The 21,441-nt window shown below is 42.1% G+C and overlaps 1 protein-coding gene across 3 annotated transcripts in view; it reads right to left on the bottom strand.

The window, feature by feature from the left end:
* The window catches only part of LOC311130097 (cell division cycle protein 16 homolog), a 58,787-nt gene that overhangs the window by 7,792 nt on the left and 29,554 nt on the right, over window positions 1–21,441 (bottom strand). For all 3 annotated transcript variants that reach the window (XM_084162766.1, XM_084162768.1, XM_084162767.1), the window contains 6 exons: window positions 18,730–18,855; window positions 18,299–18,451; window positions 9,250–9,313; window positions 6,521–6,582; window positions 5,168–5,303; window positions 4,900–5,008 (listed from right to left, as the gene is read on the bottom strand). In XM_084162766.1, coding sequence (XP_084018892.1) covers window positions 4,900–5,008; window positions 5,168–5,303; window positions 6,521–6,582; window positions 9,250–9,313; window positions 18,299–18,451; window positions 18,730–18,855 — 650 coding nt within the window. The remainder of the gene's footprint in view (window positions 1–4,899; window positions 5,009–5,167; window positions 5,304–6,520; window positions 6,583–9,249; window positions 9,314–18,298; window positions 18,452–18,729; window positions 18,856–21,441) is intronic.

Below are 21,441 nucleotides of genomic sequence, written 5' to 3'. Positions count from 1 at the left end.
GATACTCCAGATACTCAACTGGTCTCAAGAAGGCCAGTTTTATTGCTTCTTTAAATCAGCACAACAGTTTTCAGCTGTGCTAACATAATTGCAAAAGGGTTTTGTAATGATCAATTAGCCTTTTAAACACATGGAATCATGTAGTAACCCAAAATTGTTAATCAAATCAAAGTATATTTTATATTTGAGATTATTCAAAGTAGCCACCCTTTTCCTTGATGGCAGTTTTGCATACTCTGTTGCTGACAGGTGTATAAAAATCGAGCACACAGCCATGCAATCTACATAGACAAACATTGGTAGTAGAATGGCCTTACTGAAGAGCTCAGTGACTTTTAACGTGGCACCGTCATAGGATGCCATCTTTCCAACTAGTCAGTTCGTCAAAATTCTGCCCTGCTAGAGCTGCCCCTGGTCAATTGTAAAACTGTTGTTGTGAAGTGGAAACGTCTAGAAGCAACAACGACTCAGTCGTTAAGTGGTACTGAAGGCGTAAAAATGTTCCAACCTGCCTCTGGAAGCAACGTCAGCACAAGAACTGTTCGTTGGGAGCTTCATGAAAATGGGTTTCCATGGCCGAGCAGCCGCACACAAGCCTAAGATCACCATGCACAATGCCAAGCGCTGGCTGGAGTGGTGTAAAGCTCACCACCATTGGACTCTGGAGCAGTGGAAACACGTTCTCTGGTGTGATGAATCACACTTCACCATCTAGCAGTCCAACGGACTAATCTGGTTTTGGCAGATGCCAGGAGAACGCTACCTGCCCCAATGCATAGTGCCAACTGTAAAGTCTGGTGAAGGAGGAATACTGGTCTGGGACTGTTTTTCCATGGTTCAGGCTAGGCCCCTTAGTTCCAGTGAAGGGACATCTTAACTCTACAGCCCTCAAACTCAACTGGACCTCTAAGCGTTCCACTGCGTATTTTCATTGTTTTCATTGTATCAGGGACTGATTTAGACCTTGAACACCAGGTGGGTGCAACTAATTATCATGTAGAACAGAAAACCAGCAGGCTCCGGACCTCGTAGGGTGAGAGTTGAGTACCCCTGCACTACAGCATACAATGACATTCTAGACGATTCTGTGCTTCCAACTTTGTGGCAACAGTTTGGGGAAGGCATTGAATATCCCTTTGAGCATGGTAAAGTTATTAATTACACTTCGGATGGTTATCAATACACCCAGTCTCTACAAAGATACAGGCGTCCTTCCCGCTCAGGGATTTCACCATGAGGCCAATGGTGACTTTAAAACAGTAACAGAGTTTAATGGCTGTGATAAGCGAAAACTGATGCTACTCCACTTATCAGGAAAATAGGAAAATGTGGCGCTGGACAACATGACCAGGAAGATTTTAATTTACCGGCCATTTGAGACCCATACGCATTGGGTGCGTAACCCATTAGGGCATCCACCCACGGTGCTCAGAATGCCAGAAATAACAATTAGATTATGGTAATTCATCTTAATAGAACATGCAACTCCTGTAATGAAGCAGCCAATAAAACGTCATTTTCAAACATTTGCAAAAACGCAATTCGCGGGAAAATGCCATTGTAAACTGCGCACCTGATGAGAGCAGTTCCATATGTGACATAAATGAAAACCTCAGTTAGAAACTTAGAAAGAATCTTAAGATGAAACAACTAGGATGGGTTGCTGATATGACTAGGATTATTCCTTTGGCTTCTGGACAACAAAATAAAGTTAATATGAAAACCAATAGTAGAACAGGAGAAAAAGGCATATGAGGAAGTCTTTCATAGGCGTCAGCTAAGGAAGTAAATTTGCCAAATTTACTGTATATATTTACTCCTCTATACAGAAATCAAATCATTGAATTAGTTGAATTTTTACTTTGAGATTGTTACCATTTTAATTAAGATTTTTATGATTAACCACATGACAATGCTCGAGAAACGAATACATTATTGTTCCACGAAAATGCGCACATGAAAATCAAGCATATGAAAAGCGTCCCCAAACTTGAAACTCACGTGCCACCTATTAAGTATTTTTTAAAGAATTGCCTCCACGTTTCCATGGTCGGATTTGCCTATAGGCTACTTTGTAGCAAGGTAAGACATGCCTCATAAAATGTGGTAAAACATTCAGGTTTCAAAAAACTAAGCAGGCCTATGTTTTGAAAATGCATAGTAACTCCAGCTCACATTGTAAAGTGGTGGTGACATTTACATTTAAGTCATTTTAGTCATTTAGCAGACGCTCTTATCCAGAGCGACTTACAGTTAGTGAGTGCATACATTTTTCATACTGGCCCCCCGTGGGAATCGAACCCACAACACTGGCGTTGCAAGCACCATGCTCTACCAGCTGAGCTACAGGAGGCCTGATAGCCTGTTGCCTGCACTTGAATGGTGAATTGGAGATACATTTCAATAAGGCTACCAGTTTATAAGCACTCGGGTATTCGAACCAGCGACCTTTCGGTTACTGGCCCAACGCTCTAACCGCTAGGCTACCTGACACCCACTTTAACTCTGCGCAAATCTCCCATTCGTCGCGTGTTAAGAAATCCAGCGCTAACGTGCAGCATCTTTCTATCAGAAGACACAGGGACTAGAGTCGCACTCCCAGCGCATGACGCGCAGAGTCCCTGAGACAAAGAGATACTATTTCTTAAAGCCCCATACAGTTTAAAAATAAAATACAAAATGTAATCACTATATCTAATAAATCACTGTTTATTTCATGAATATATTTATCATTTATTTCTCTGAGCCTCCCATTTGCCATTGAAATGTTCAGTCTGATCATGTGGGCATGTCGATAATGTAAATATATTTACATACAGTGCATTCGGAAAGTATTTAGACCCCTTCCCTTTTCCCACATTTTTTCATGTTACAGCCTTATTCTAAAATTGATTAAATATTACACAATATCTACACAATACCCCACAATGACAAATTGAAAACAGGTTTAGACATTTTTGCTAATTTCTTAAAAATAAAAAACAGAAATACCTTATTTACATAAGTATTCAGACCATTTGCTATGAGACTTGAAATTGAGCTCAGGTGCATCCTGTTTCCATTGATCATACTTGATATGTTTCTACAACTTGATTGGAGTCCACCTGCGGTAAATTCAATTGATTTGACAAGGCACAGAAAGGTCCCACAGTTGACAGTGCATGTCAGATCAAAAACCAAGCTATGAGGTCGAAGGAATTGTCCATAGAGCTCAGAGACAGGATTGTGTTGAGGTACAGATCTGTGCAGCATGGTGGTGGCAGCATCATGCTGTGGGGATGTTTTTCAGCGGCAGTGACTGGGAGACTAGTCAGGATCGAGGGAAAGATGAACGGAGCAAAGTACAGAGAGATCCTTGATGAAAACCTGCTCCAGAGCACTCAGGACCTGACTGGAGCGAAGGTTCACCTTCCAACAGGACAACGACCCTAAGCACATAGCCAAGACAACGCAGGAGTGGCTTCGGGACAAGTCTCTAAGTGTCCTTGAGTGGCCCAGCCAGAGGCCAGACTTGAACCCATCCGAGCTTGAGAGGATCTGCAGAGAAGAATGGGAGGAACTCCCCAAATACAGGTGTGCCAAGCTTGTAGCGTCATACCCAAGAAGACTCAAGGCTGTAATCGCTGCCAAAGGAGCTTCAACAAAGTACTGAATATGGGTCTGAATACTTAATTTCTAAAAACCTGCTTTGCTTTGTGATTATGGGGTTTTGTGTGTAGATTGATGAGGGGAAAAAACTATTTAATCAATTTTAGAATAAGGCTGTAACATAGCAAAATGTGGAAAAAGTAAAGGGTCTGAATACTTTCCGAATGCACTGTACACAGCCCTGATTGGCAGGCTCTAGAGTCTAGACTATCCTCAGTTACTATCCACAGCTCTTACACAAAAAGGGCATCATCATTTTCACAGTTTGAGTGTTATTTCGACCTCATTAACCAGGTTTCCATCCAACCTTTTTATGCAAGTAAAGTACATGTCGGATATTTTTTTTACGACAGGCCTGATTTAAACATCAAATTCGTCAGTACATTTTCCAAACGTCAACAAAACAAAATATGCTAGACAAAGTGGGATATTTTTGTCTGTAAAATTAATAATGCGAGAAATGGCATTATGAGCAAATAGATATAATAACCATCATATCGAAGTAAACTTGTAGTCACGCGATGACTTGGTGCGTTCCTCCCACTACGACTCAGGAAAGCATGCAGTTTATTTGGCTACAGATTCAATAAGTTATCACAGGGTGGCGAAAGTGCACGGTGAGGACCTTGATGCTCCTTTCCAATAAATAGAGGGTCTTCTTCTGGTGACATGATGATCGATGTTCGGCTGCCATTTGACAACTAAAAATAATCTATCTTTTGTGCATAATAATCTCATCATGTCGGCTATACCTGCACCGTATCTGCGAGCTGTTGGCTAGAGCACACGTGCCTATATCAGTGGGCACACTTGCTAAAAAATGTTTTGTGACAAATGCGATGGAAACACATTTAACTACATGGGAATTTCACAGCAAAAGTTATTTTTATGTGCACTACATCACGCACCGCCTTTTATCCGCAACAAGTAAATTTGATGAAAACATCTCTGGTTTGGAAAATGCATGTAGATTTTAGAATATTCACATGAAAATATGTTCACCAAATGGATGGAAAACCAGCTATAGTGTGGAAATATCACGTTTTTAACTGCACTGCCCCTTTAACATATGTAATTCACCAGCAAGGCACACGCTAGCAACTACACTCAGAAAAAGCAAAACGGAAAAGTTAAGTCAACAGTTGTTAAATACCTTGCATCAAGTCTGTTCATTGTTAGAAATATAACAAATAAAAGTTAATATTTTTTGCATATTTGTTCTAGCATGGGTTGCAAAAGAAGTCGTTTTACCTATGTAGGAAGTTTGACCTATGTAGGCATCCGTGTCTCCAATGTACATCTCAATGCAGTGGCCGAGCATCGTCACAGAAAACGTGTCATCTCTTTTAAGACCGAGTGCCTGTCAGAAACGGAAGCAAAACTCATAAATTGCTGTAATAGTAACATACAAAGAATGTATAGCAATATTTATTCAACATGTCACACAGGTTCGGTGTCAACGGATAAAAAAATGTAAATGAAAGAAAAAAAGAAGAAAAAAACCCGGAATAACCAGTACCGTGTGAAAGTAGTCGATGGCGCTCTCGAAGTCTCCCATGAGGCTGTGCACATATCCGATGGCGGAGTAGGTTGAGGCGTGCTGAGGGATGAGAACCAGGGCCTGGCGGTGGTACTCCAAAGCCTGGTCATACTTCCTATTGGAGGACAGAACAAAACAACCAATCAGACAGTTCTCCCAGAGCCAAACTAGAGCTCTACCTGGTCTGGGTGCGTTCCACAGGAGGTTGGTGGCACCTAAAATTGGGGAGGACGGGCTCCTGATAATGGTATCAAATACATCAAAACACATGGTTTCCATGTGTTTGATAGCATTCCAGTCACCGTCCTCCCCTCAGCAGTCTCCTGTGGTGTGTTCAGAGATCCAAAAAATTATGTTACCAAATACTATCCCCTCTCAGACCTAGGTCCAAATAGTCGTCGTTTTCAAATTCACCACATAGGAAAAACACCCCCATCAGGTCTTGTACAAATCAAATACTTTACCATGTGTATGTTGTTCGCATGGGTTTGACTTAACGGATTCAATCAATTGGTCAGTAAACACTGCAGTCCTGTTAAGAAGCCTTTATTAAAATAAAAACAAAACATTAACTGCAAGGTGTAGATTACCAAAGATGGACCTTTACATAAAAAGTACCCAAACCTTTTCAAAACTGCCACTTGTACCGCAAAGCCTCTCCCTAGATCTGCTGAGTGGCTACTAGGCATTATTCATGAACAGGTCTACGCATGAATACTCAATTAGAGTCCTACTTCTACAGACGGACTGAGGAGAGCAAGTGCGTGTCTCTGAAAATAGTCAGAGGAGAGAGAAAGAAAAAAAGAGCGGGAGATAGGTCCTCTCATTACCTCGAGCTCTCCACCTGAAATACCACTCAGGTTAATTTTGGATCCCTGTCCTTTAACGTGGTACCTGGAAGACAATAGAGAAATGCATGCCTACCTAACCCATAAGTGTGGTGAGAACAAGGATAGGACAACAACTATGATGTCATAGGAGAGATGCCAGTCAGAACTTCCATTCTGTTCAGTTCCGTACCCTCAAAGGGAATGTCACAAAGCCAGCTACAAATATTCTGGATTAGCTAAAACTAGCTAACTTCAGTTTGTTCCACATTCTAGCTCAGGCTTCATCCAGATCACAAAAGGTGGATATTTATCCAACACCTGCCACTAAATGTCGCACGTGGATAGCCCAGCGACTTACCTAGGTAAACGGTGATGCCATCTTCATGACAACGTTGAATTCAGAATAAACCAAAGAGAGCTCACAACTCATCATCCCGCTTCGTGACATACCCCTCTGGTGTCCTGATGAGGAAACACTTGCCGGGAGGATCTCCATACTCACTTCAGTTTTCGACAAACGTGACCCAGGTTGTTCAGGAGAGGCTCCCACTTGTCCACAGTTACCTGATAAATACAAAAGCTTGAAAATCATGGAAAAAATAGGAATGTTTGCATTGAAGATAACCCTTGGGGGGGTATTGAAGATAATGACTGGGGTCATATTGTTTATCATAGCCCAAAGGTGACTTATTCAATTCTTTAAATTTGACAATCTAAATAATGGTTTAGTGTTTCTGTATCAATATGGACTTTTTGAACCCCCCCCCCCCCCCCAAAAAAAAAAAAAAAAATATCTGCCTTTAGTAATTTCATAGATATCACCTTTATTTGAATCTAGGTTTATCTGGAGATATAATAACAAGATATCTCCCCATGTGTGTATTGTCTAAAAAGGTAGTAATTCTAGGGCAAATCTAAAAAACATCTTTATTTGAATCCAGGATTCTCTGGAGACATAATATTAAGTTATCCACCAGAGGGTGAAGGAGGACCTGTATAGACAGAACACCTGCAGAGACAACGCACCTTATGTACTCACCTATGGTTAAAACTAGGTATGACCGTGTACAAAATAAATATTACCTTGATATATTAAAGCGCATAAGTCTGTCAGTACTACAGTGAGGTAAAAAAGTATTTGATCCCCTGCTGATTTTGTATGTTTGCCCACTGACAAAGACATGATCAGTCTATAATTTTAATGGTAGGTTTATTTGAACAGTGAGACAGAGTAACAACAAAAAAATCCAGAAAAATGCATGTCAAAAATGTTATAAATTGATTTGCATTTTAATGAAGGAAATAAGTATTTGACCCCTCTGCAAAACATGACTTAGTTCTTGGTGGCAAAACCCTTGTTGGCAATCACAGAGGTCAGATGTTTCTTGTAGTTGGCCACCAGGTTTGCACACATCCTCTTTGCAGATCGTCATTAAGGTTTCGAGGCTGACGTTTGGCAACTCGAACCTTCAGCTCCCTCTACAGATTTTCTATGGGACTAAGGTCTGGAGACTGGCTAGGCCACTCCAGGACCTTAATGTGCTTCTTCTTGAGCCACTCCTTGTTGCCTTGGCCGTGAGTTTTGGGTCAATGTCATGCTGGAATACCCATCCACAACCCATTTTCAATGCCCTGGCTGAGGGAAGGAGGTTCTCACCCAAGATTTGACGGTACATGGCCCCGTCCATCGTCCCTTTGATGCGGTGAAGTTGTCGTGTCCCCTTAGCAGAAAAACACCCCCAAAGCATAATGTTTCCACCTCCATGTTTGACGGTGGGGATGGTGTTCTTGGGGTCATAGGCAGCATTCCTCCTCCTCCAAACACAGCGAGTTGAGTTGATGCCAAAGAGCTCCATTTTAGTCTCATCTGACCACAACACTTTCACCCAGTTCTCCTCTGAATCATTCAGATGTTCATTGGCAAACTTCAGACGGGCATGTATATGTGCTTTCTTGAGCAGGGGGACCTTGCGGTCGTTGCAGGATTTCAGTCCTTCACGACGTAGTGTGTTACTAAGTGTTTTCTTGATGACTATGGTCCCAGCTGCATTGAGATCATTGACAAGATCCTCCCGTGTAGTTCTGGGCTGATTCCTCACCGTTTCATGATCATTGCAACTCTACGAGGTGAGATCTTGCATGGAGCCCCAGGCCGAGGGAGATTGACAGTTCTTTTGTGTTTCTTCCATTTGCGAATAATCGCACCAACTGTTGTCACCTACTCACCAAGCTGCTTGGCGATGGTCTTGTAGCCCATTCCAGCCTTGTGTAGGTCTACAATCTTGTCCCTGACATCCTTGGAGAGCTCTTTGGTTTTGGCCATGGTGGAGAGTTTGGAATCTGATTGATTGATTGCTGCTGTGGACAGGTGTCTTTTATACAGTTAACAAGCTGAGATTAGGAGCATTCCCTTTAAGAGTGTGCTCCTAATCTCAGCTCGTTACCTGTATAAAAGACACCTGGGAGCCAGAAATCTTTCTGATTGAGAGGGGGTCAAATACTCATTTCCCTCATTAAAATGCAAATAAATGTATAACATTTTTGACATGCGTTTTTCTGGATTTTTTGTTGTTGTTATTCTGTCTCTTACTGTTCAAATAACGTACAAAATCAGCAGGGGATCAAATACTTTTTTCCCCTCACTGTAAATACTTGGTAGAACTAATACAGAAACCAGCTACCCTCGATATGTATACAGTGCTCTATTGGTGTGTATTCTCCCCCCAAAAAAATATTTTACAGGAAGTGTTATAAATACCAGAATTCCTATAATATTCTGTGTGAGAGACTTGTTATGGTGTTTGGGTTACTGTACATGCTTTTTGAAGCATCCTACTGTAGGCCCTACCACTCCCATTGTTTCACTAGCAGCAATGCTAACGCTGCCTGTGAGGTAAGTAAATACATAATGAAAAGGGCTGCACATTATTTAAGAGGAAAATTTATATTTTCGTTTTCTAGAATATGCAAATGTGCTGTAATTGTGCTAAAAGTATTTTCGTAATTTTGTTTCTTCAGATAACATTATTTACATGTCTAATAATGTTCTAATAAGAATTAAGTTGATACTTTGCTATGATTGTTGCTTTTTCCAATAGTTTCTTCTTTGGGTCAAAATGAAACCAGTTGGTTATCCATGTATGTAAAATATGTTGATAGTATGATTAAGAAGTCCCAAAACATAAAGATGGAGCATGATACATGTGGGACTCGATTCAAATGACCAGCTACCTCGTTCCCAATGGCTTTGATCTTGTCCATGGCATCCAGGAACAACTTCTCGGCTGTTTTCCAGCTGAAAAGGGAAGAATCAAAAGACATTTCAGCAAAATCCACACATGAATACATTTTAAAAATAAAGCAATAGTACCTTTCACACACTATCGTGTCAGCCTGAACAGTACTGTGCTAGCTCAGATTTTGTCTTTTCAAATGGTCCTTTCCGGCACAGTTCCAGCAACTATGGTGGACGCATTGCCAGGTCCAGCTGTTGGATCATCGTTTCCTACTAAATAGACAGAACTCACATTTCTAGTCACAACCTAATCTCGGTTAACCCAGAAGTAAAATCTTGCGTAATTTGGTAGCTGTGTGATAAACTTCTGGGTCTAAGTGTTAGAAATTGACATTTCCGGCAAAGATGTCTCGACCCTCGCAAAAGGAAAAGCTCTCAGCCAAATGTGTGCACGTTGAGGTATTCTAGTGTGTTATACATCATCTTCGGAGCACACGTGTGAGTGTACACATGCGTACATTTTCCCAGTGTGGGTGAGTAGAAATACATATTATCCCAGTATGTGTTAGGGCCGGGATGATACCAGTATCGCAATACTCGTTAGTATCGTGGCAAGGAAAGAAAACACAAAGCGAAAGTAACTTCTTTAGGAAAACAACCACAATGTTGGAAACAAACATGTCGCCGTTATCTAGAGTGACATTTATTTATTTTCCAAGCTATAGCACATAATATATGACATACAGCAGGTTTTTAAAGGACTAAAGACTGTGGTCTGCTTTGTGTTATCATTTTTGCTATGGAAAAAATATATTGCAATACTGGTATCATCTTAAGTTTTAATGTCCCATGTACAAGTATAGTGAAATGCCCAAAAATGCGGTAATCAATAACAATCTAATACTAAAAATAACAAAGTACAACGAACACACGAGAAATCAAAATAAAAACACGAGAAAGTAAGCATACTATGTATGTATGTATGTACAGTTGAAGTCGGAAGTTTACACACACCTTAGCCAAATACATTTAAACTCTGTTTTTCCCAATTCCTGACATTTAATACCAGTAAAAATAACCTGTTTTAGGTCAGTGAGGATCACCACTTTATTTTAAGAATGTTAAATGTCAGAATAATAGTAGAGTGATTTATTTCAGCTTTTATTTCTTTCATCACATTCCCAGTGGATCAGAAGTTTACATACACTCAATTAGTATTTGATAGCATTGCCATTAAATTGTTTAACTTGGGTCAAACATTTCAGGTAGCCTTCGACAAGCTTCCCACAATAAGTTGGGTGAATTTTGGCCCATTCCTTCTGACAGAGCTGGTGTAACTGAGTCAGGTTTGTAGGACTCCTTGCTCGCACACGCTTTTTCAGTTCTGCCCACAAATTATCTATAGGATTGAGGTCAGGGCTTTGTGATGGCCACTCCAATACCTTGACTTTGTTGTCCTTAAGCCATTTTGCCACAAATTTGGAAGTATGCTTGGGGTCATTGTCCATTTAGAAGACCCATTTGCGACCAAGCTTTAACTTCCTGACTGATGTCTTGAGATGTTGCTTCAATATATCCACATAATTTTCCTTCCTCATGATGCCATCTATTTTGTGAAATGCACCAGTCCCTCCTGCAGCAAAGCACCCCCACAGCATGATGCTGCCACCCCCGTGCTTCACGGTTGGGATGGTGTTCTTCGGCTTGCAAGAAAACCCCTTTTTCCACCAAACATAATGATGGTCATTATGGCCAAACAGTTCCATTTTTGTTTCATCAGACCAGAGGACATTTCTCCAAAAAGTACAATCTTTGTCCCCATGTGCAGTTGCAAACCGCAGTCTGCCTTTTGTATGGCGGTTTTGGAGCAGTGGCTTCTTCCTTGCTGAGCAGCCTTTCAGGTTATGTCGATATAGGACTCATTTTACTGTGGATATAGATACTTTTGTACCTGTTTCCTCCAGCATCTTCACAATGTCCTTTGCTGTTGCTCTGGGATTGATTTGCACTTTTCGCACCAAAGTACGTTCATCTCTAGGAGACTGAACGCGTCTCCTTCCAAGGCGGTATGACGGCTGTGTGGTCCCATGGTGTTTATACTTGCGTACTATTGTTTGTACAGATGAACGTGGTACCTTCAGGCGTTTGGAAATTGCTCCCAAGGATGAACCAGACTTGTGGAGGTCTACGATTATTTTTCTGAGGTCTTGGCTGATTTCTTTAGATTTTCCCATGACGTCAAGCAAAGAGGCATTGATTTTGAAAGTAGGCCTTGAAATACATCCACAGGTACACCTCCAATTGACTCAAACTATGTCAATTAGTCTATCAGAAGCTTCTAAAACCGTGACATCATTTCCTGGAATTTTCCAAGCTGTTGAAAGGCACAGTCAACTTAGTGTATGTAAACCTCTGACCCACTGGAATTGTGATACAGTGAATTATAAGTGAAATAATCTGTTTGAAAACAATTGTTGGAAAAAGATTACTTGTCTCATGCACAAAGTAGATGTCCTAACTGACTTGCCAAAACTATAGTTTGTTAACGACAAAATAATAATATATATATGTATATATATATATATATATATATATATATATATATATATATATATATATATATATATATATATATATATATATATATATATATATATATATATATATATATATATATATATATATATACACACACACACACACACACACACACACACACACACACATACAGTGAGGGAAAAAAGTATTTGATACCCTGCTGATTTTGTACGTTTGCCCACTGAAAGAAATGATCACTATAATTTTCATGGTAGGTTTATTTGAACAGTGAGAGACAGAATAACAACAACAAAATCCAGAAAAACACATGTCAAAAATGTTAAAAATTGATTTGCATTTTAATGAGGGAAATAAGTATTTGACCCCCTCTCAATCAGAAAGATTTCTGGCTCCCAGGTGTCTTTTATACAGGCAATGAGCTGAGATTAGGAGCACACTCTTAAAGGGAGTGCTCCTAATCTCAGTTTGTTACCTGTATAAAAAGACACCTGTCCACAGAAGCAATCAATCAGATTCCAAACTCTCCACCATGGCCAAGACCAAAGAGCTCTCCAAGGATGTCAGGAACAAGATTGTAGACCTACACAAGGCTGGAATGGGCTACAAGACCATTGCCACGCAGCTTGGTGAGAAGGTGACAACAGTTGGTGCGATTATTCGCAAATGGAAGAAACACAAAAGACTTGTCAATCTCCCTCGGCCTGGGGCTCCATGCAAGATCTCACCTCGTGGAGTTGCATTGATCATGAGAACGGTGAGCAATCAGCCCAGAACTACACAGGATGATCTTGTCAATGATCTCAAGGCAGCTGGGACCATAGTCACCAAGAAAACAATTGGTAACACACTACGCTGTGAAGGACTGAAATCCTGCAGCTCCCGCAAGGTCCCCCTGCTCAAGAAAGCACATATACAGGCCCGTCTGAAGTTTGCCCATGAACATCTGAATGATTCAGAGGAGAACTGGGTGAAAGTGTTGTGGTCAGATAAGACCAAAATGGAGCTCTTTGGTATCAACTCAACTCGCCGTGTTTGGAGGAGGAGGAATGCTGCCTATGACCCCAAGAACACCATCCACGCCGTCAAACATGGAGGTGGAAACTTTATGCTTTGGGGGTGTTTTTCTGGTAAGGGGACAGGACAACTTCACCGCATCAAAGGGACGATGGACAGGGCCATGTACCCTCAAATCTTGGGTGAGAACCTCAGCCAGGGCATTGAAAATGGGTCGTGGATGGGTATTCCAGCATGACAATGACCCAAAACACACGGCCAATGCAACAAAGGAGTGGCTCAAGAAGAAGCACATTAAGGTCCTGGAGTGGCCTAACCAGTCTCCAGACCATAATCCCATAGAAAATCTGTGGAGGGAGCTGAAGGTTTGAGTTGCCAAACGTCAGCCTCGAAACCTTAATGACTTGGAGAAGATCTGCAAAGAGGAGTGGGACAAAATCCCTCCTGAGATGTGTGCAAACCTGGTGGCCAACTACAAGAAACGTCTGACCTCTGTGATTGCCAACCAGGGTTTTGCCACCAAGTACCAAGTCCAGGACCTTAATGTGCTTCTTCTTGAGCCACTCCTTTGTTGCCCTGGCCGTGTGTTTTGGGTCATTGTCATGCTGGAATACCCATCCACAACCCATTTTCAATGCCCTGGCTGAGGGAAGGATATTTGACGGTACATGGCCCCGTCCATCGTCCCTTTGATGCAGTGAAGATCTCCTGTCCCCTTAGCAGAAAAACACCCCCAAAGCATGTTTCCACCTCCATGCTTGACGGTGGGGATGGTGTTCTTGGGGTCATTGGCAGCATTACTCCTCCTCCAAACACGGCGAGTTGAGTTGAGACCAAAATGGAGCTCTTTGGCATCATCTGACCACAACACTTTCTCCGACTTCTCCTCTGAATCATTCAGATGTTCATTGGCAAACTTCAGACGGGCCTGTATATGTGCCTTCTTGAGCAGGGGGACCTTGCGGGCGCTGCAGGATTTCAGTCCTTCACGGCGTAGTGTGTTACCAATTGTTTTCTTGGTGACTATGATCCCAGCTGCCTTGAGATCATTGACAAGATCCTCCCGTGTAGTTCTGGGCTGATTCCTCACCGTTCTCATGATCATTGCAACTGAGATCTTGCATGGAGCCCCAGGCCGAGGGAGATTGACAGTTCTTTTATGTTTCTTCCATTTGTGAATAATCGCACCAACTGTTGTCACCTTCTCACCAAGCTGCCAAGTCTTGTAGCCCATTCCAGCCTTGTGTAGGTCTACAATCTTGTCCCTGACATCCTTGGAGAGCTCTTTGGTCTTGGCCATGGTGGAGAGTTTGGAATCTGATTGATTGCTTGCTTCTGTGGACATGTGTCTTTTATACAGGTAACAAACTGAGATTAGGAGCACTCCCTTTAAGAGTGTGCTCCTAATCTCAGCTCGTTACCTGTATAAAAAGACACCTGGGAGCCAGAAATCTCTCTGATTGAGAGGGAGTCAAATACTTATTTCCCTCATTAAAATGCAAATCAATTTTTAACATTTTTGACATGTGTTTTTCTGGATTTTGTTGTTGTTATTCTGTCTCTCACTGTTCAAATAAACCTACCATTAAAATTATAGACTGATAATTTCTTTGTCAGTGGGCAAACGTATAAAATCAGCAGGGGATCAAATACTTTTTTCCCCTCACTGTATAGATGTGTGTGTGTGTGTGTGTGTGTGTGTGTGTGTGTGTGTGTGTGTGTGTGTGTGTGTGTGTGTGTGTGTGTGTGTGTGTGTGTGTGTGTGTGTGTGTGTGTGTGTGTGTGTGTGTGTATATATATATATATATATATATATATATATATATATATATATATACATACACACACACACACAGGTAAAAGTCAGTAAATTAGAATATTTTGAAAAACTTGATTTATTTCAGTAATTGCATTCAAAAGGTGTAACTTGTACATTATATTTATTCATTGCACACAGACTGATGCATTCAAATGTTTTTCATTTAATTTTGATGATTTGAAGTGGCAACAAATGAAAATCCAAAATTCCGTGTGTCACAAAATTAGAATATTACTTAAGGCTAATACAAAAAAGGGATTTTTTAGAAATGTTGGCCAACTGAAAAGTATGAAAATGAAAAATATGAGCATGTACAATACTCAATACTTGGTTGGAGCTCCTTTTGCCTCAATTACTGCATTAATGCGGCGTGGCATGGAGTCGATGAGTTTCTGGCACTGCTCAGGTGTTATGAGAGCCCAGGTTGCTCTGATAGTGGCCTTCAACTCTTCTGCGTTGTTGGGTCTGGCATTCTGCATCTTCCTTTTCACAATACCCCACAGATTTTCTATGGGGCTAAGGTCAGGGGAGTTGGCTGGCCAATTTAGAACAGAAATACCATGGTCCGTAAACCAGGCACGGGTAGATTTTGCGCTGTGTGCAGGCGCCAAGTCCTGTTGGAACCTGAAATCTCCATCTCCATAGAGCAGGTCAGCAGCAGGAAGCATGAAGTGCTCTAAAACTTGCTGGTAGACGGCTGCGTTGACCCTTGATCTCAGGAAACAGAGTGGACCGACACCAGCAGATGACATGGCACCCCAAACCATCACTGATGGTGGAAACTTTACACTAGACTTCAGGCAACGTGGATCCTGTGCCTCTCCTGTCTTCCTCCAGACTCTGGGACCTCGATTTCCAAAGGAAATGCAAAATTTGCTTTCGTCAGAAAACATGACTTTAGACCACTCAGCAGCAGTCCAGCTCTTTTTTTCCTTAGCCCAGGTGAGACGCTTTTCGCGCTGTTTCTTGGTCAACAGTGGCTTGACACGAGGTATGCGGCAGTTGAAACCCATGTCTTTCAAGCGTCTCTTGGTGGTGGATCTTGAAGCCCTGACTCCAGCAGCTGTCCACTCCTTGTGAATCTCCCCCACATTTTTGAATGGGTTTTTTTTCACAATCTTGACTAGGGCGCGGTGATCCCTATCGCTTGTACACTTTTTCTGACCACAGTTTTTCCTTCCCTTTGCCTCTCTATTAATGTGTTTGGACACAGAGCTCTGAGAACAGCCAGCCTCTTCTGCAATAACCTTTTGTGTCTTTCCCTCCTTGTGCAATGTGTCGATGGTCGCCTTTTGGACAGCTGTCAAATCTGAAGTCTTCCCCATGTTTGTGTAGGCTTCAGAACTGGACTGAGAGACCATTTAAAGCCCTTTGCAGGTGTTTTGAGTTAATCAGCTGATTATTTTGTGGCACCAGGTGTCTTCAAAATGTAACCCTTACACAATATTCTAATTTTGTGACACACGGAATTTTGGATTTTCATTTGTTGCCACTTCAAATCATCAAAATTAAATGAAATAAACATTTGAATGCATCAGTCTGTGTGCAATGAATAAATATAATGTACAAGTTACACCTTTTGAATGCAATTACTGAAATAAATCAAGTTTTTCAAAATATTCTAATTTACTGACTTTTACCTGTATATATATATATATATATATATATATATACACACACACACACACATACACACACATACACACACACACACTGCTCAAAAAAATAAAGGGAACACTTAAACAACACAATGTAACTCCAAGTCAATCACACGTCTGTGAAATCAAACTTTCCACTTAGGAAGCAACACTGATTGACAATACATTTCACATGCTGTTGTGCAAATGGAATAGACAACAGGTGGAAATTATAGGCAATTAGCAAGACACCCCCAATAAAGGACTGGTTTTGCAGGTGGTGACCACAGACCACTTCTCAGTTCCTATGCTTCCTGGCTGATGTTTTGGTCACTTTTGAATGCTGGCGGTGCTTTCACTCTAGTGGTAGCATGAGACGGAGTCTACAACCCACACAAGTGTCTCAGGTAGTGCAGCTCATCCAGGATGGCACATCAATGCGAGCTGTGGCAAGAAGGTTTGCTGTGTTTGTCAGCGTAGTGTCCAGAGCATGGAGGCGCTACCAGGAGACAGGCCAGTACATCAGGAGATGTGGAGGAGGCCGTAGGAGGGCAACAACCCAGCAGCAGGACTGCTACCTCCGCCTTTGTGCAAGGAGGAGCAGGAGGAGCACTGCCAGAGCCCTGCAAAATGACCTCCAGCAGGCCAAAAATGTGCATGTGTCTGCTCAAACGTTCAGAAACAGACTCCATGAGGGTGGTATGAGGGCCCGACGTCCACAGGTGGGGGTTGTGCATACAGCCCAACACCGTGCAGGACGTTTGGCATTTGCCAGAGAACACCAAGATTGGCAAATTCGTCACTGGCAAATTCATCTTCACAGATGAAAGCAGGTTCACACTGAGCACATGTGACAGACGTGACAGAGTCTGGAGACGCCGTGGAGAACGTTCTGCTGCCTGCAACATCCTCCAGCATGACCGGTTTGGCGGTGGGTCAGTCATGGTGTGGGGTGGCATTTCTTTGGAAGGCCGCACAGCCCTCCATGTACTCGCCAGAGGTAGCCTGACTGCCATTAGGTACCGAGATGAGATCCTCAGACCCCTTGTGAGACCATATGCTGGTGCGGTTGGCCCTGGGTTCCTCCTAATGCAAGACAATGCTAGACCTCATGTGGCTGGAGTGTGTCAGCAGTTCCTGCAAGAGGAAGGCATTGATGCTATGGACTGGCCCGCCCGTTCTCCAGACCTGAATCCAATTGAGCACATCTGGGACATCATGTCTCGCTCCATCCACCAACGCCACATTGCACCACAGACTGTCCAGGAGTTGGCGGATGCTTTAGTCCAGGTCTGGGAGGAGATCCCTCAGGAGACCATCCGCCACCTCATCAGGAGCATGCCCAGGCGTTGTAGGGAGGTCACGTGGAGGCCACACACACTACTGAGCCTCATTTTGACTTGTTTTAAGGACATTACATCAAAGTTGGATCAGCCTGTAGTGTGGTTTTCCACTTTAATTTTGAGGGTGACTCCAAATCCAGACCTCCATGGGTTGATACATTTGATTTCCATTGATAATTTATGTGTGATTTTGTTGTCAGCACATTAAACTATGTAAAGAAAAAAGTATTTAATAAGATTATTTCATTCATTCAGATCTAGGATGTGTTATTTTAGTGTTCCCTTTATTTTGTGTGTGTGTGTGTGTGTGTGTGTGTGTGTGTGTGTGTGTGTTATATATACATACACACATATATATACACATATACACACACACACACACACACACACGGGTCAGTCAGTTCCAGTACCATATTTACAATGTGCAGGGATTCTGGAGTGATAGAGGTAGATATGTATAAGCGTAAGGATATATGATAAACAGAGTAGCAGCAGCATATATGATGATTGTATGTGAGTGGGTATGCGTGTGTAGAGTCAGTATAAATGTATGTGCATATTATGTGTGTGTGAGCAAATTATGGAGTGAGTGTTCGTGTTGGAGTGTCAGTGTGCAGGGCCCTGCGAGTGTGCATTGAGACTGTGCAAAAATAATAGTATGCGTGTTACTCACTCTCCGTTCTGGAAGGCCACTACGGCCACCTCGTGCATGACAAAGGGGTCTTCTGGTGCGATGCTTAGGGCCTGGCTGAAGAAGCGCTCGGCCAGTTTAGAGTTGTTAGTAAGGCCATACTCCAGCCCTATGTACAACAGAGGGAGATGGCACCTGGACAGGAGAGATGAATGCAAAGGTTAGGGGAAATGCTAATGGGCAAGGAAGGTTGTGCAAGTACAAGTTATATGCTTATGAAGATATTTTATTTGCATCAGTTTGTTATGACACTGTACATTTCTCACTGTTTTCAATGACCAAGGCAGCCCTGTTTAGCAAGATGCCTTTGAACACACTCAACTTTGCTTTTTAGCACACATCCTGTTCAGTGGATGTGGGGGTGTCTATGTGCGTGTGTGGAAGGGGGGTCTGGGTACAATAACAGTACATACCCCTTCATCAGTTGAGCAGCGGTGAAGTACGCAGCCATGGCCTGGTCGTGTTCACTCTCCACCGCAAACGAGTGACCGTAGGCGATCCATGCCGGACCGTACGTCCGCTCCAGAGTTGTCGCCTTGCTGCGGGAGACAGAATTAGGACGTTAGTGTAAATCAGAGATATTCTAGTCTGTCACGGAGCGAATGCAGAGTCAATTAGTATATATATATATATATATATATATATATATATATATATATATATATATATATATATATATATATATATATATATATATATATATATATATATATATATATATATATACACACACACACACACACACACACACACACACACACACACACACTTGTTGTTACTACATGATTACATAGTTTTGATGTCTTCACTATTATTCTACAATGTAGAAAATAGTCAAAATAAAGAAAAACCCTTGAATGAGTAGGTGTCCAAACTTTTGACTGGTACTGTATGTATGTACGTACAGTTGAAGTCAGAGGTTTACATACATGTAGGTTGGAGTCATTAAAACTAGTTTTTCAACCACTCCGCAAATTTCTTATTAACAAACTATCGTTTTGGCAAGTTGGTTAGGACATCTACTTTGTGCATGAGACAAGTAATCTTTCCAACAATTGTTTACAGACTGATTATTTCACTTATAATTCACTATATCACAATTCCAGTGGGTAAGAAGTTTACATACACTAAGTTGAATGTGCCTTTAAACAGCTTGGAAAAATCCAGAAAATGACATCATGGCTTTAGAAGCTTCGGATAGGCTAATTGACATAATTTGAGTCAATTAGAGGTGTACCTGTGGATGTATTTCAAGGTCTCCCTTCAAACTCAGTGCCTTTTTGCTTGACATCATGGGGAAATCAAGGGAAATCAAAAGAAATCAACCAAGACCTCAGAAAAAAAATGGTAGACCTCCACAAGTCTGGTTCATCCTTGGGAGCAATTTCAAATGCCTGAAGGTGCCACGTTCATCTGTACAAACAACAGTACGCAAGTATAAACACCATGGGACCATGCAGCAGTCATACCACTCAGGAAGGAGATGCGTTCTGTCTCCTAGAGATGAACGTACTTTGGTGCGAAAAGTGCAAATCAATCCCAGAACAACAGCAAAGGACCTTGTGAAGATGCTGGAGGAAACGGGTACAAAAGTATCTATATCCACAGTAAAACGAGTCCTATATCGACATAACCTGAAAGGCCGCTCAGCAAGGAAGAAGCCACTGCTCCAAAACCGCCATACAAAAGCCAGACTATGGTTTGCAACTGCACATGAGGACAAAGGTGGTACTATTTGGAGAAATGTCCTCTAGTCTGATGAAACAAAAATATAACTTTTTGGCCATAATGAACATCGTTATGTTTGGACGAAAAAGGGAGTGGCTTGCAAGCCGAAGAACACCATCACAACCGTGAAGCACGGGGGTGGTTACTGCAGGAGGGACTGGTGCACTTCACAAAATAGATGGCATCAAGAGGAATGAAAATTATGTGGATATATTGAAGCAACATTCTCAAGACATCAGTCAGGAAGTTAAAGCTTGGTTGCAAATGGGTCTTCCAAATGGACAATGACCCCAAGCATACTTCCAAAGTTGTGGCAAAATGGCTTAAGGACAACAAAGTCAAGGTATTGGAGTGGCCATCACAAAGCCCTGACCTCAATCCTATAGAAAATATGGGGGCAGAACTGAAAAAGCGTGTGCGAGCAAGGAGTCCTACAAACCTGACTCAGTTACACCAGCTCTGTCAGGAGGAATGGGCCAAAATTCACCCAACTTATTGTGGGAAGCTTGTGGAAGGCTACCCGAAACGTTTGACACAAGTTAAACAATTTAAAAGCAATGCTACCAAATACTAATTGAGTGTATGTAAACTTCTGACCCACTGGGAATGTGATGAAATAAATCATTTCTCTCTACCATTATTCTGACATTTCACATTCTTAAAATAAAGTGGTGATCCAAATTGACCTAAAACAGGGAATTTTTTACTAGGATTAAATGTCAGGAATTGTGAAAAACTGAGTTTAAATGTATTTGGCTAAAGTGTATGTAAACTTTGACTTCAACTGTATGTATGAATGCAAACTCAGGGTCCTGAAAAAGGGACGTTTCTTTTTTTGCTGTCTTTAACAGCTTACAGACGGTAGGCAATTAAGGTCACAGTTATGAAAACTTAGGACACTAAAGAGGTCTTTCTACTGACTCTGAAAAACACCAAAAGAAAGATGCCCAGGGTCCCTGCTCATCTGTGTGAATGTGCCTTAGGCATGCTGCAAGGAGGCATGAGGACTGCAGATGTGGCCAGGGCAATAAATTGCAATGTCCGTATTGTGAGACGCCTAAGACAGCGCTACAGGGAGACAGGACGGACAGCTGATCGTTCTCGCAGTGGCAGACCACGTGTAACACCTGCACAGGATCGGTACATCCGAACGTCACACCTGCGGGACAGGTACAGGATGGCAACAACAACTGCACAAGTTACACCAGGAATGCACAATCCCTCCATCAGTGCTCAGACTGTCCGCAATAGGCTGAGAGAGGCTGGACTGAGGGCTTGTAAGGCAGGTCCTCACCGGCAACACCATCGCCTATGGGCACAAAACCACCGTCGCTGGACCAGACAGGACTGGCAAAAAGTGCTCTTCACTGATGAGTCGCGGTTTTGTCTCACCAGGG

This window comes from Coregonus lavaretus (genome assembly GCF_964263955.1).
Source record: "Coregonus lavaretus genome assembly, chromosome: 5".
In the NCBI taxonomy this organism is placed as follows: Eukaryota; Metazoa; Chordata; class Actinopteri; order Salmoniformes; family Salmonidae; genus Coregonus; species Coregonus lavaretus.
Note: the sequence above shows the minus strand (reverse complement) of the source record. Positions and strands in the feature narration are given on the sequence as shown.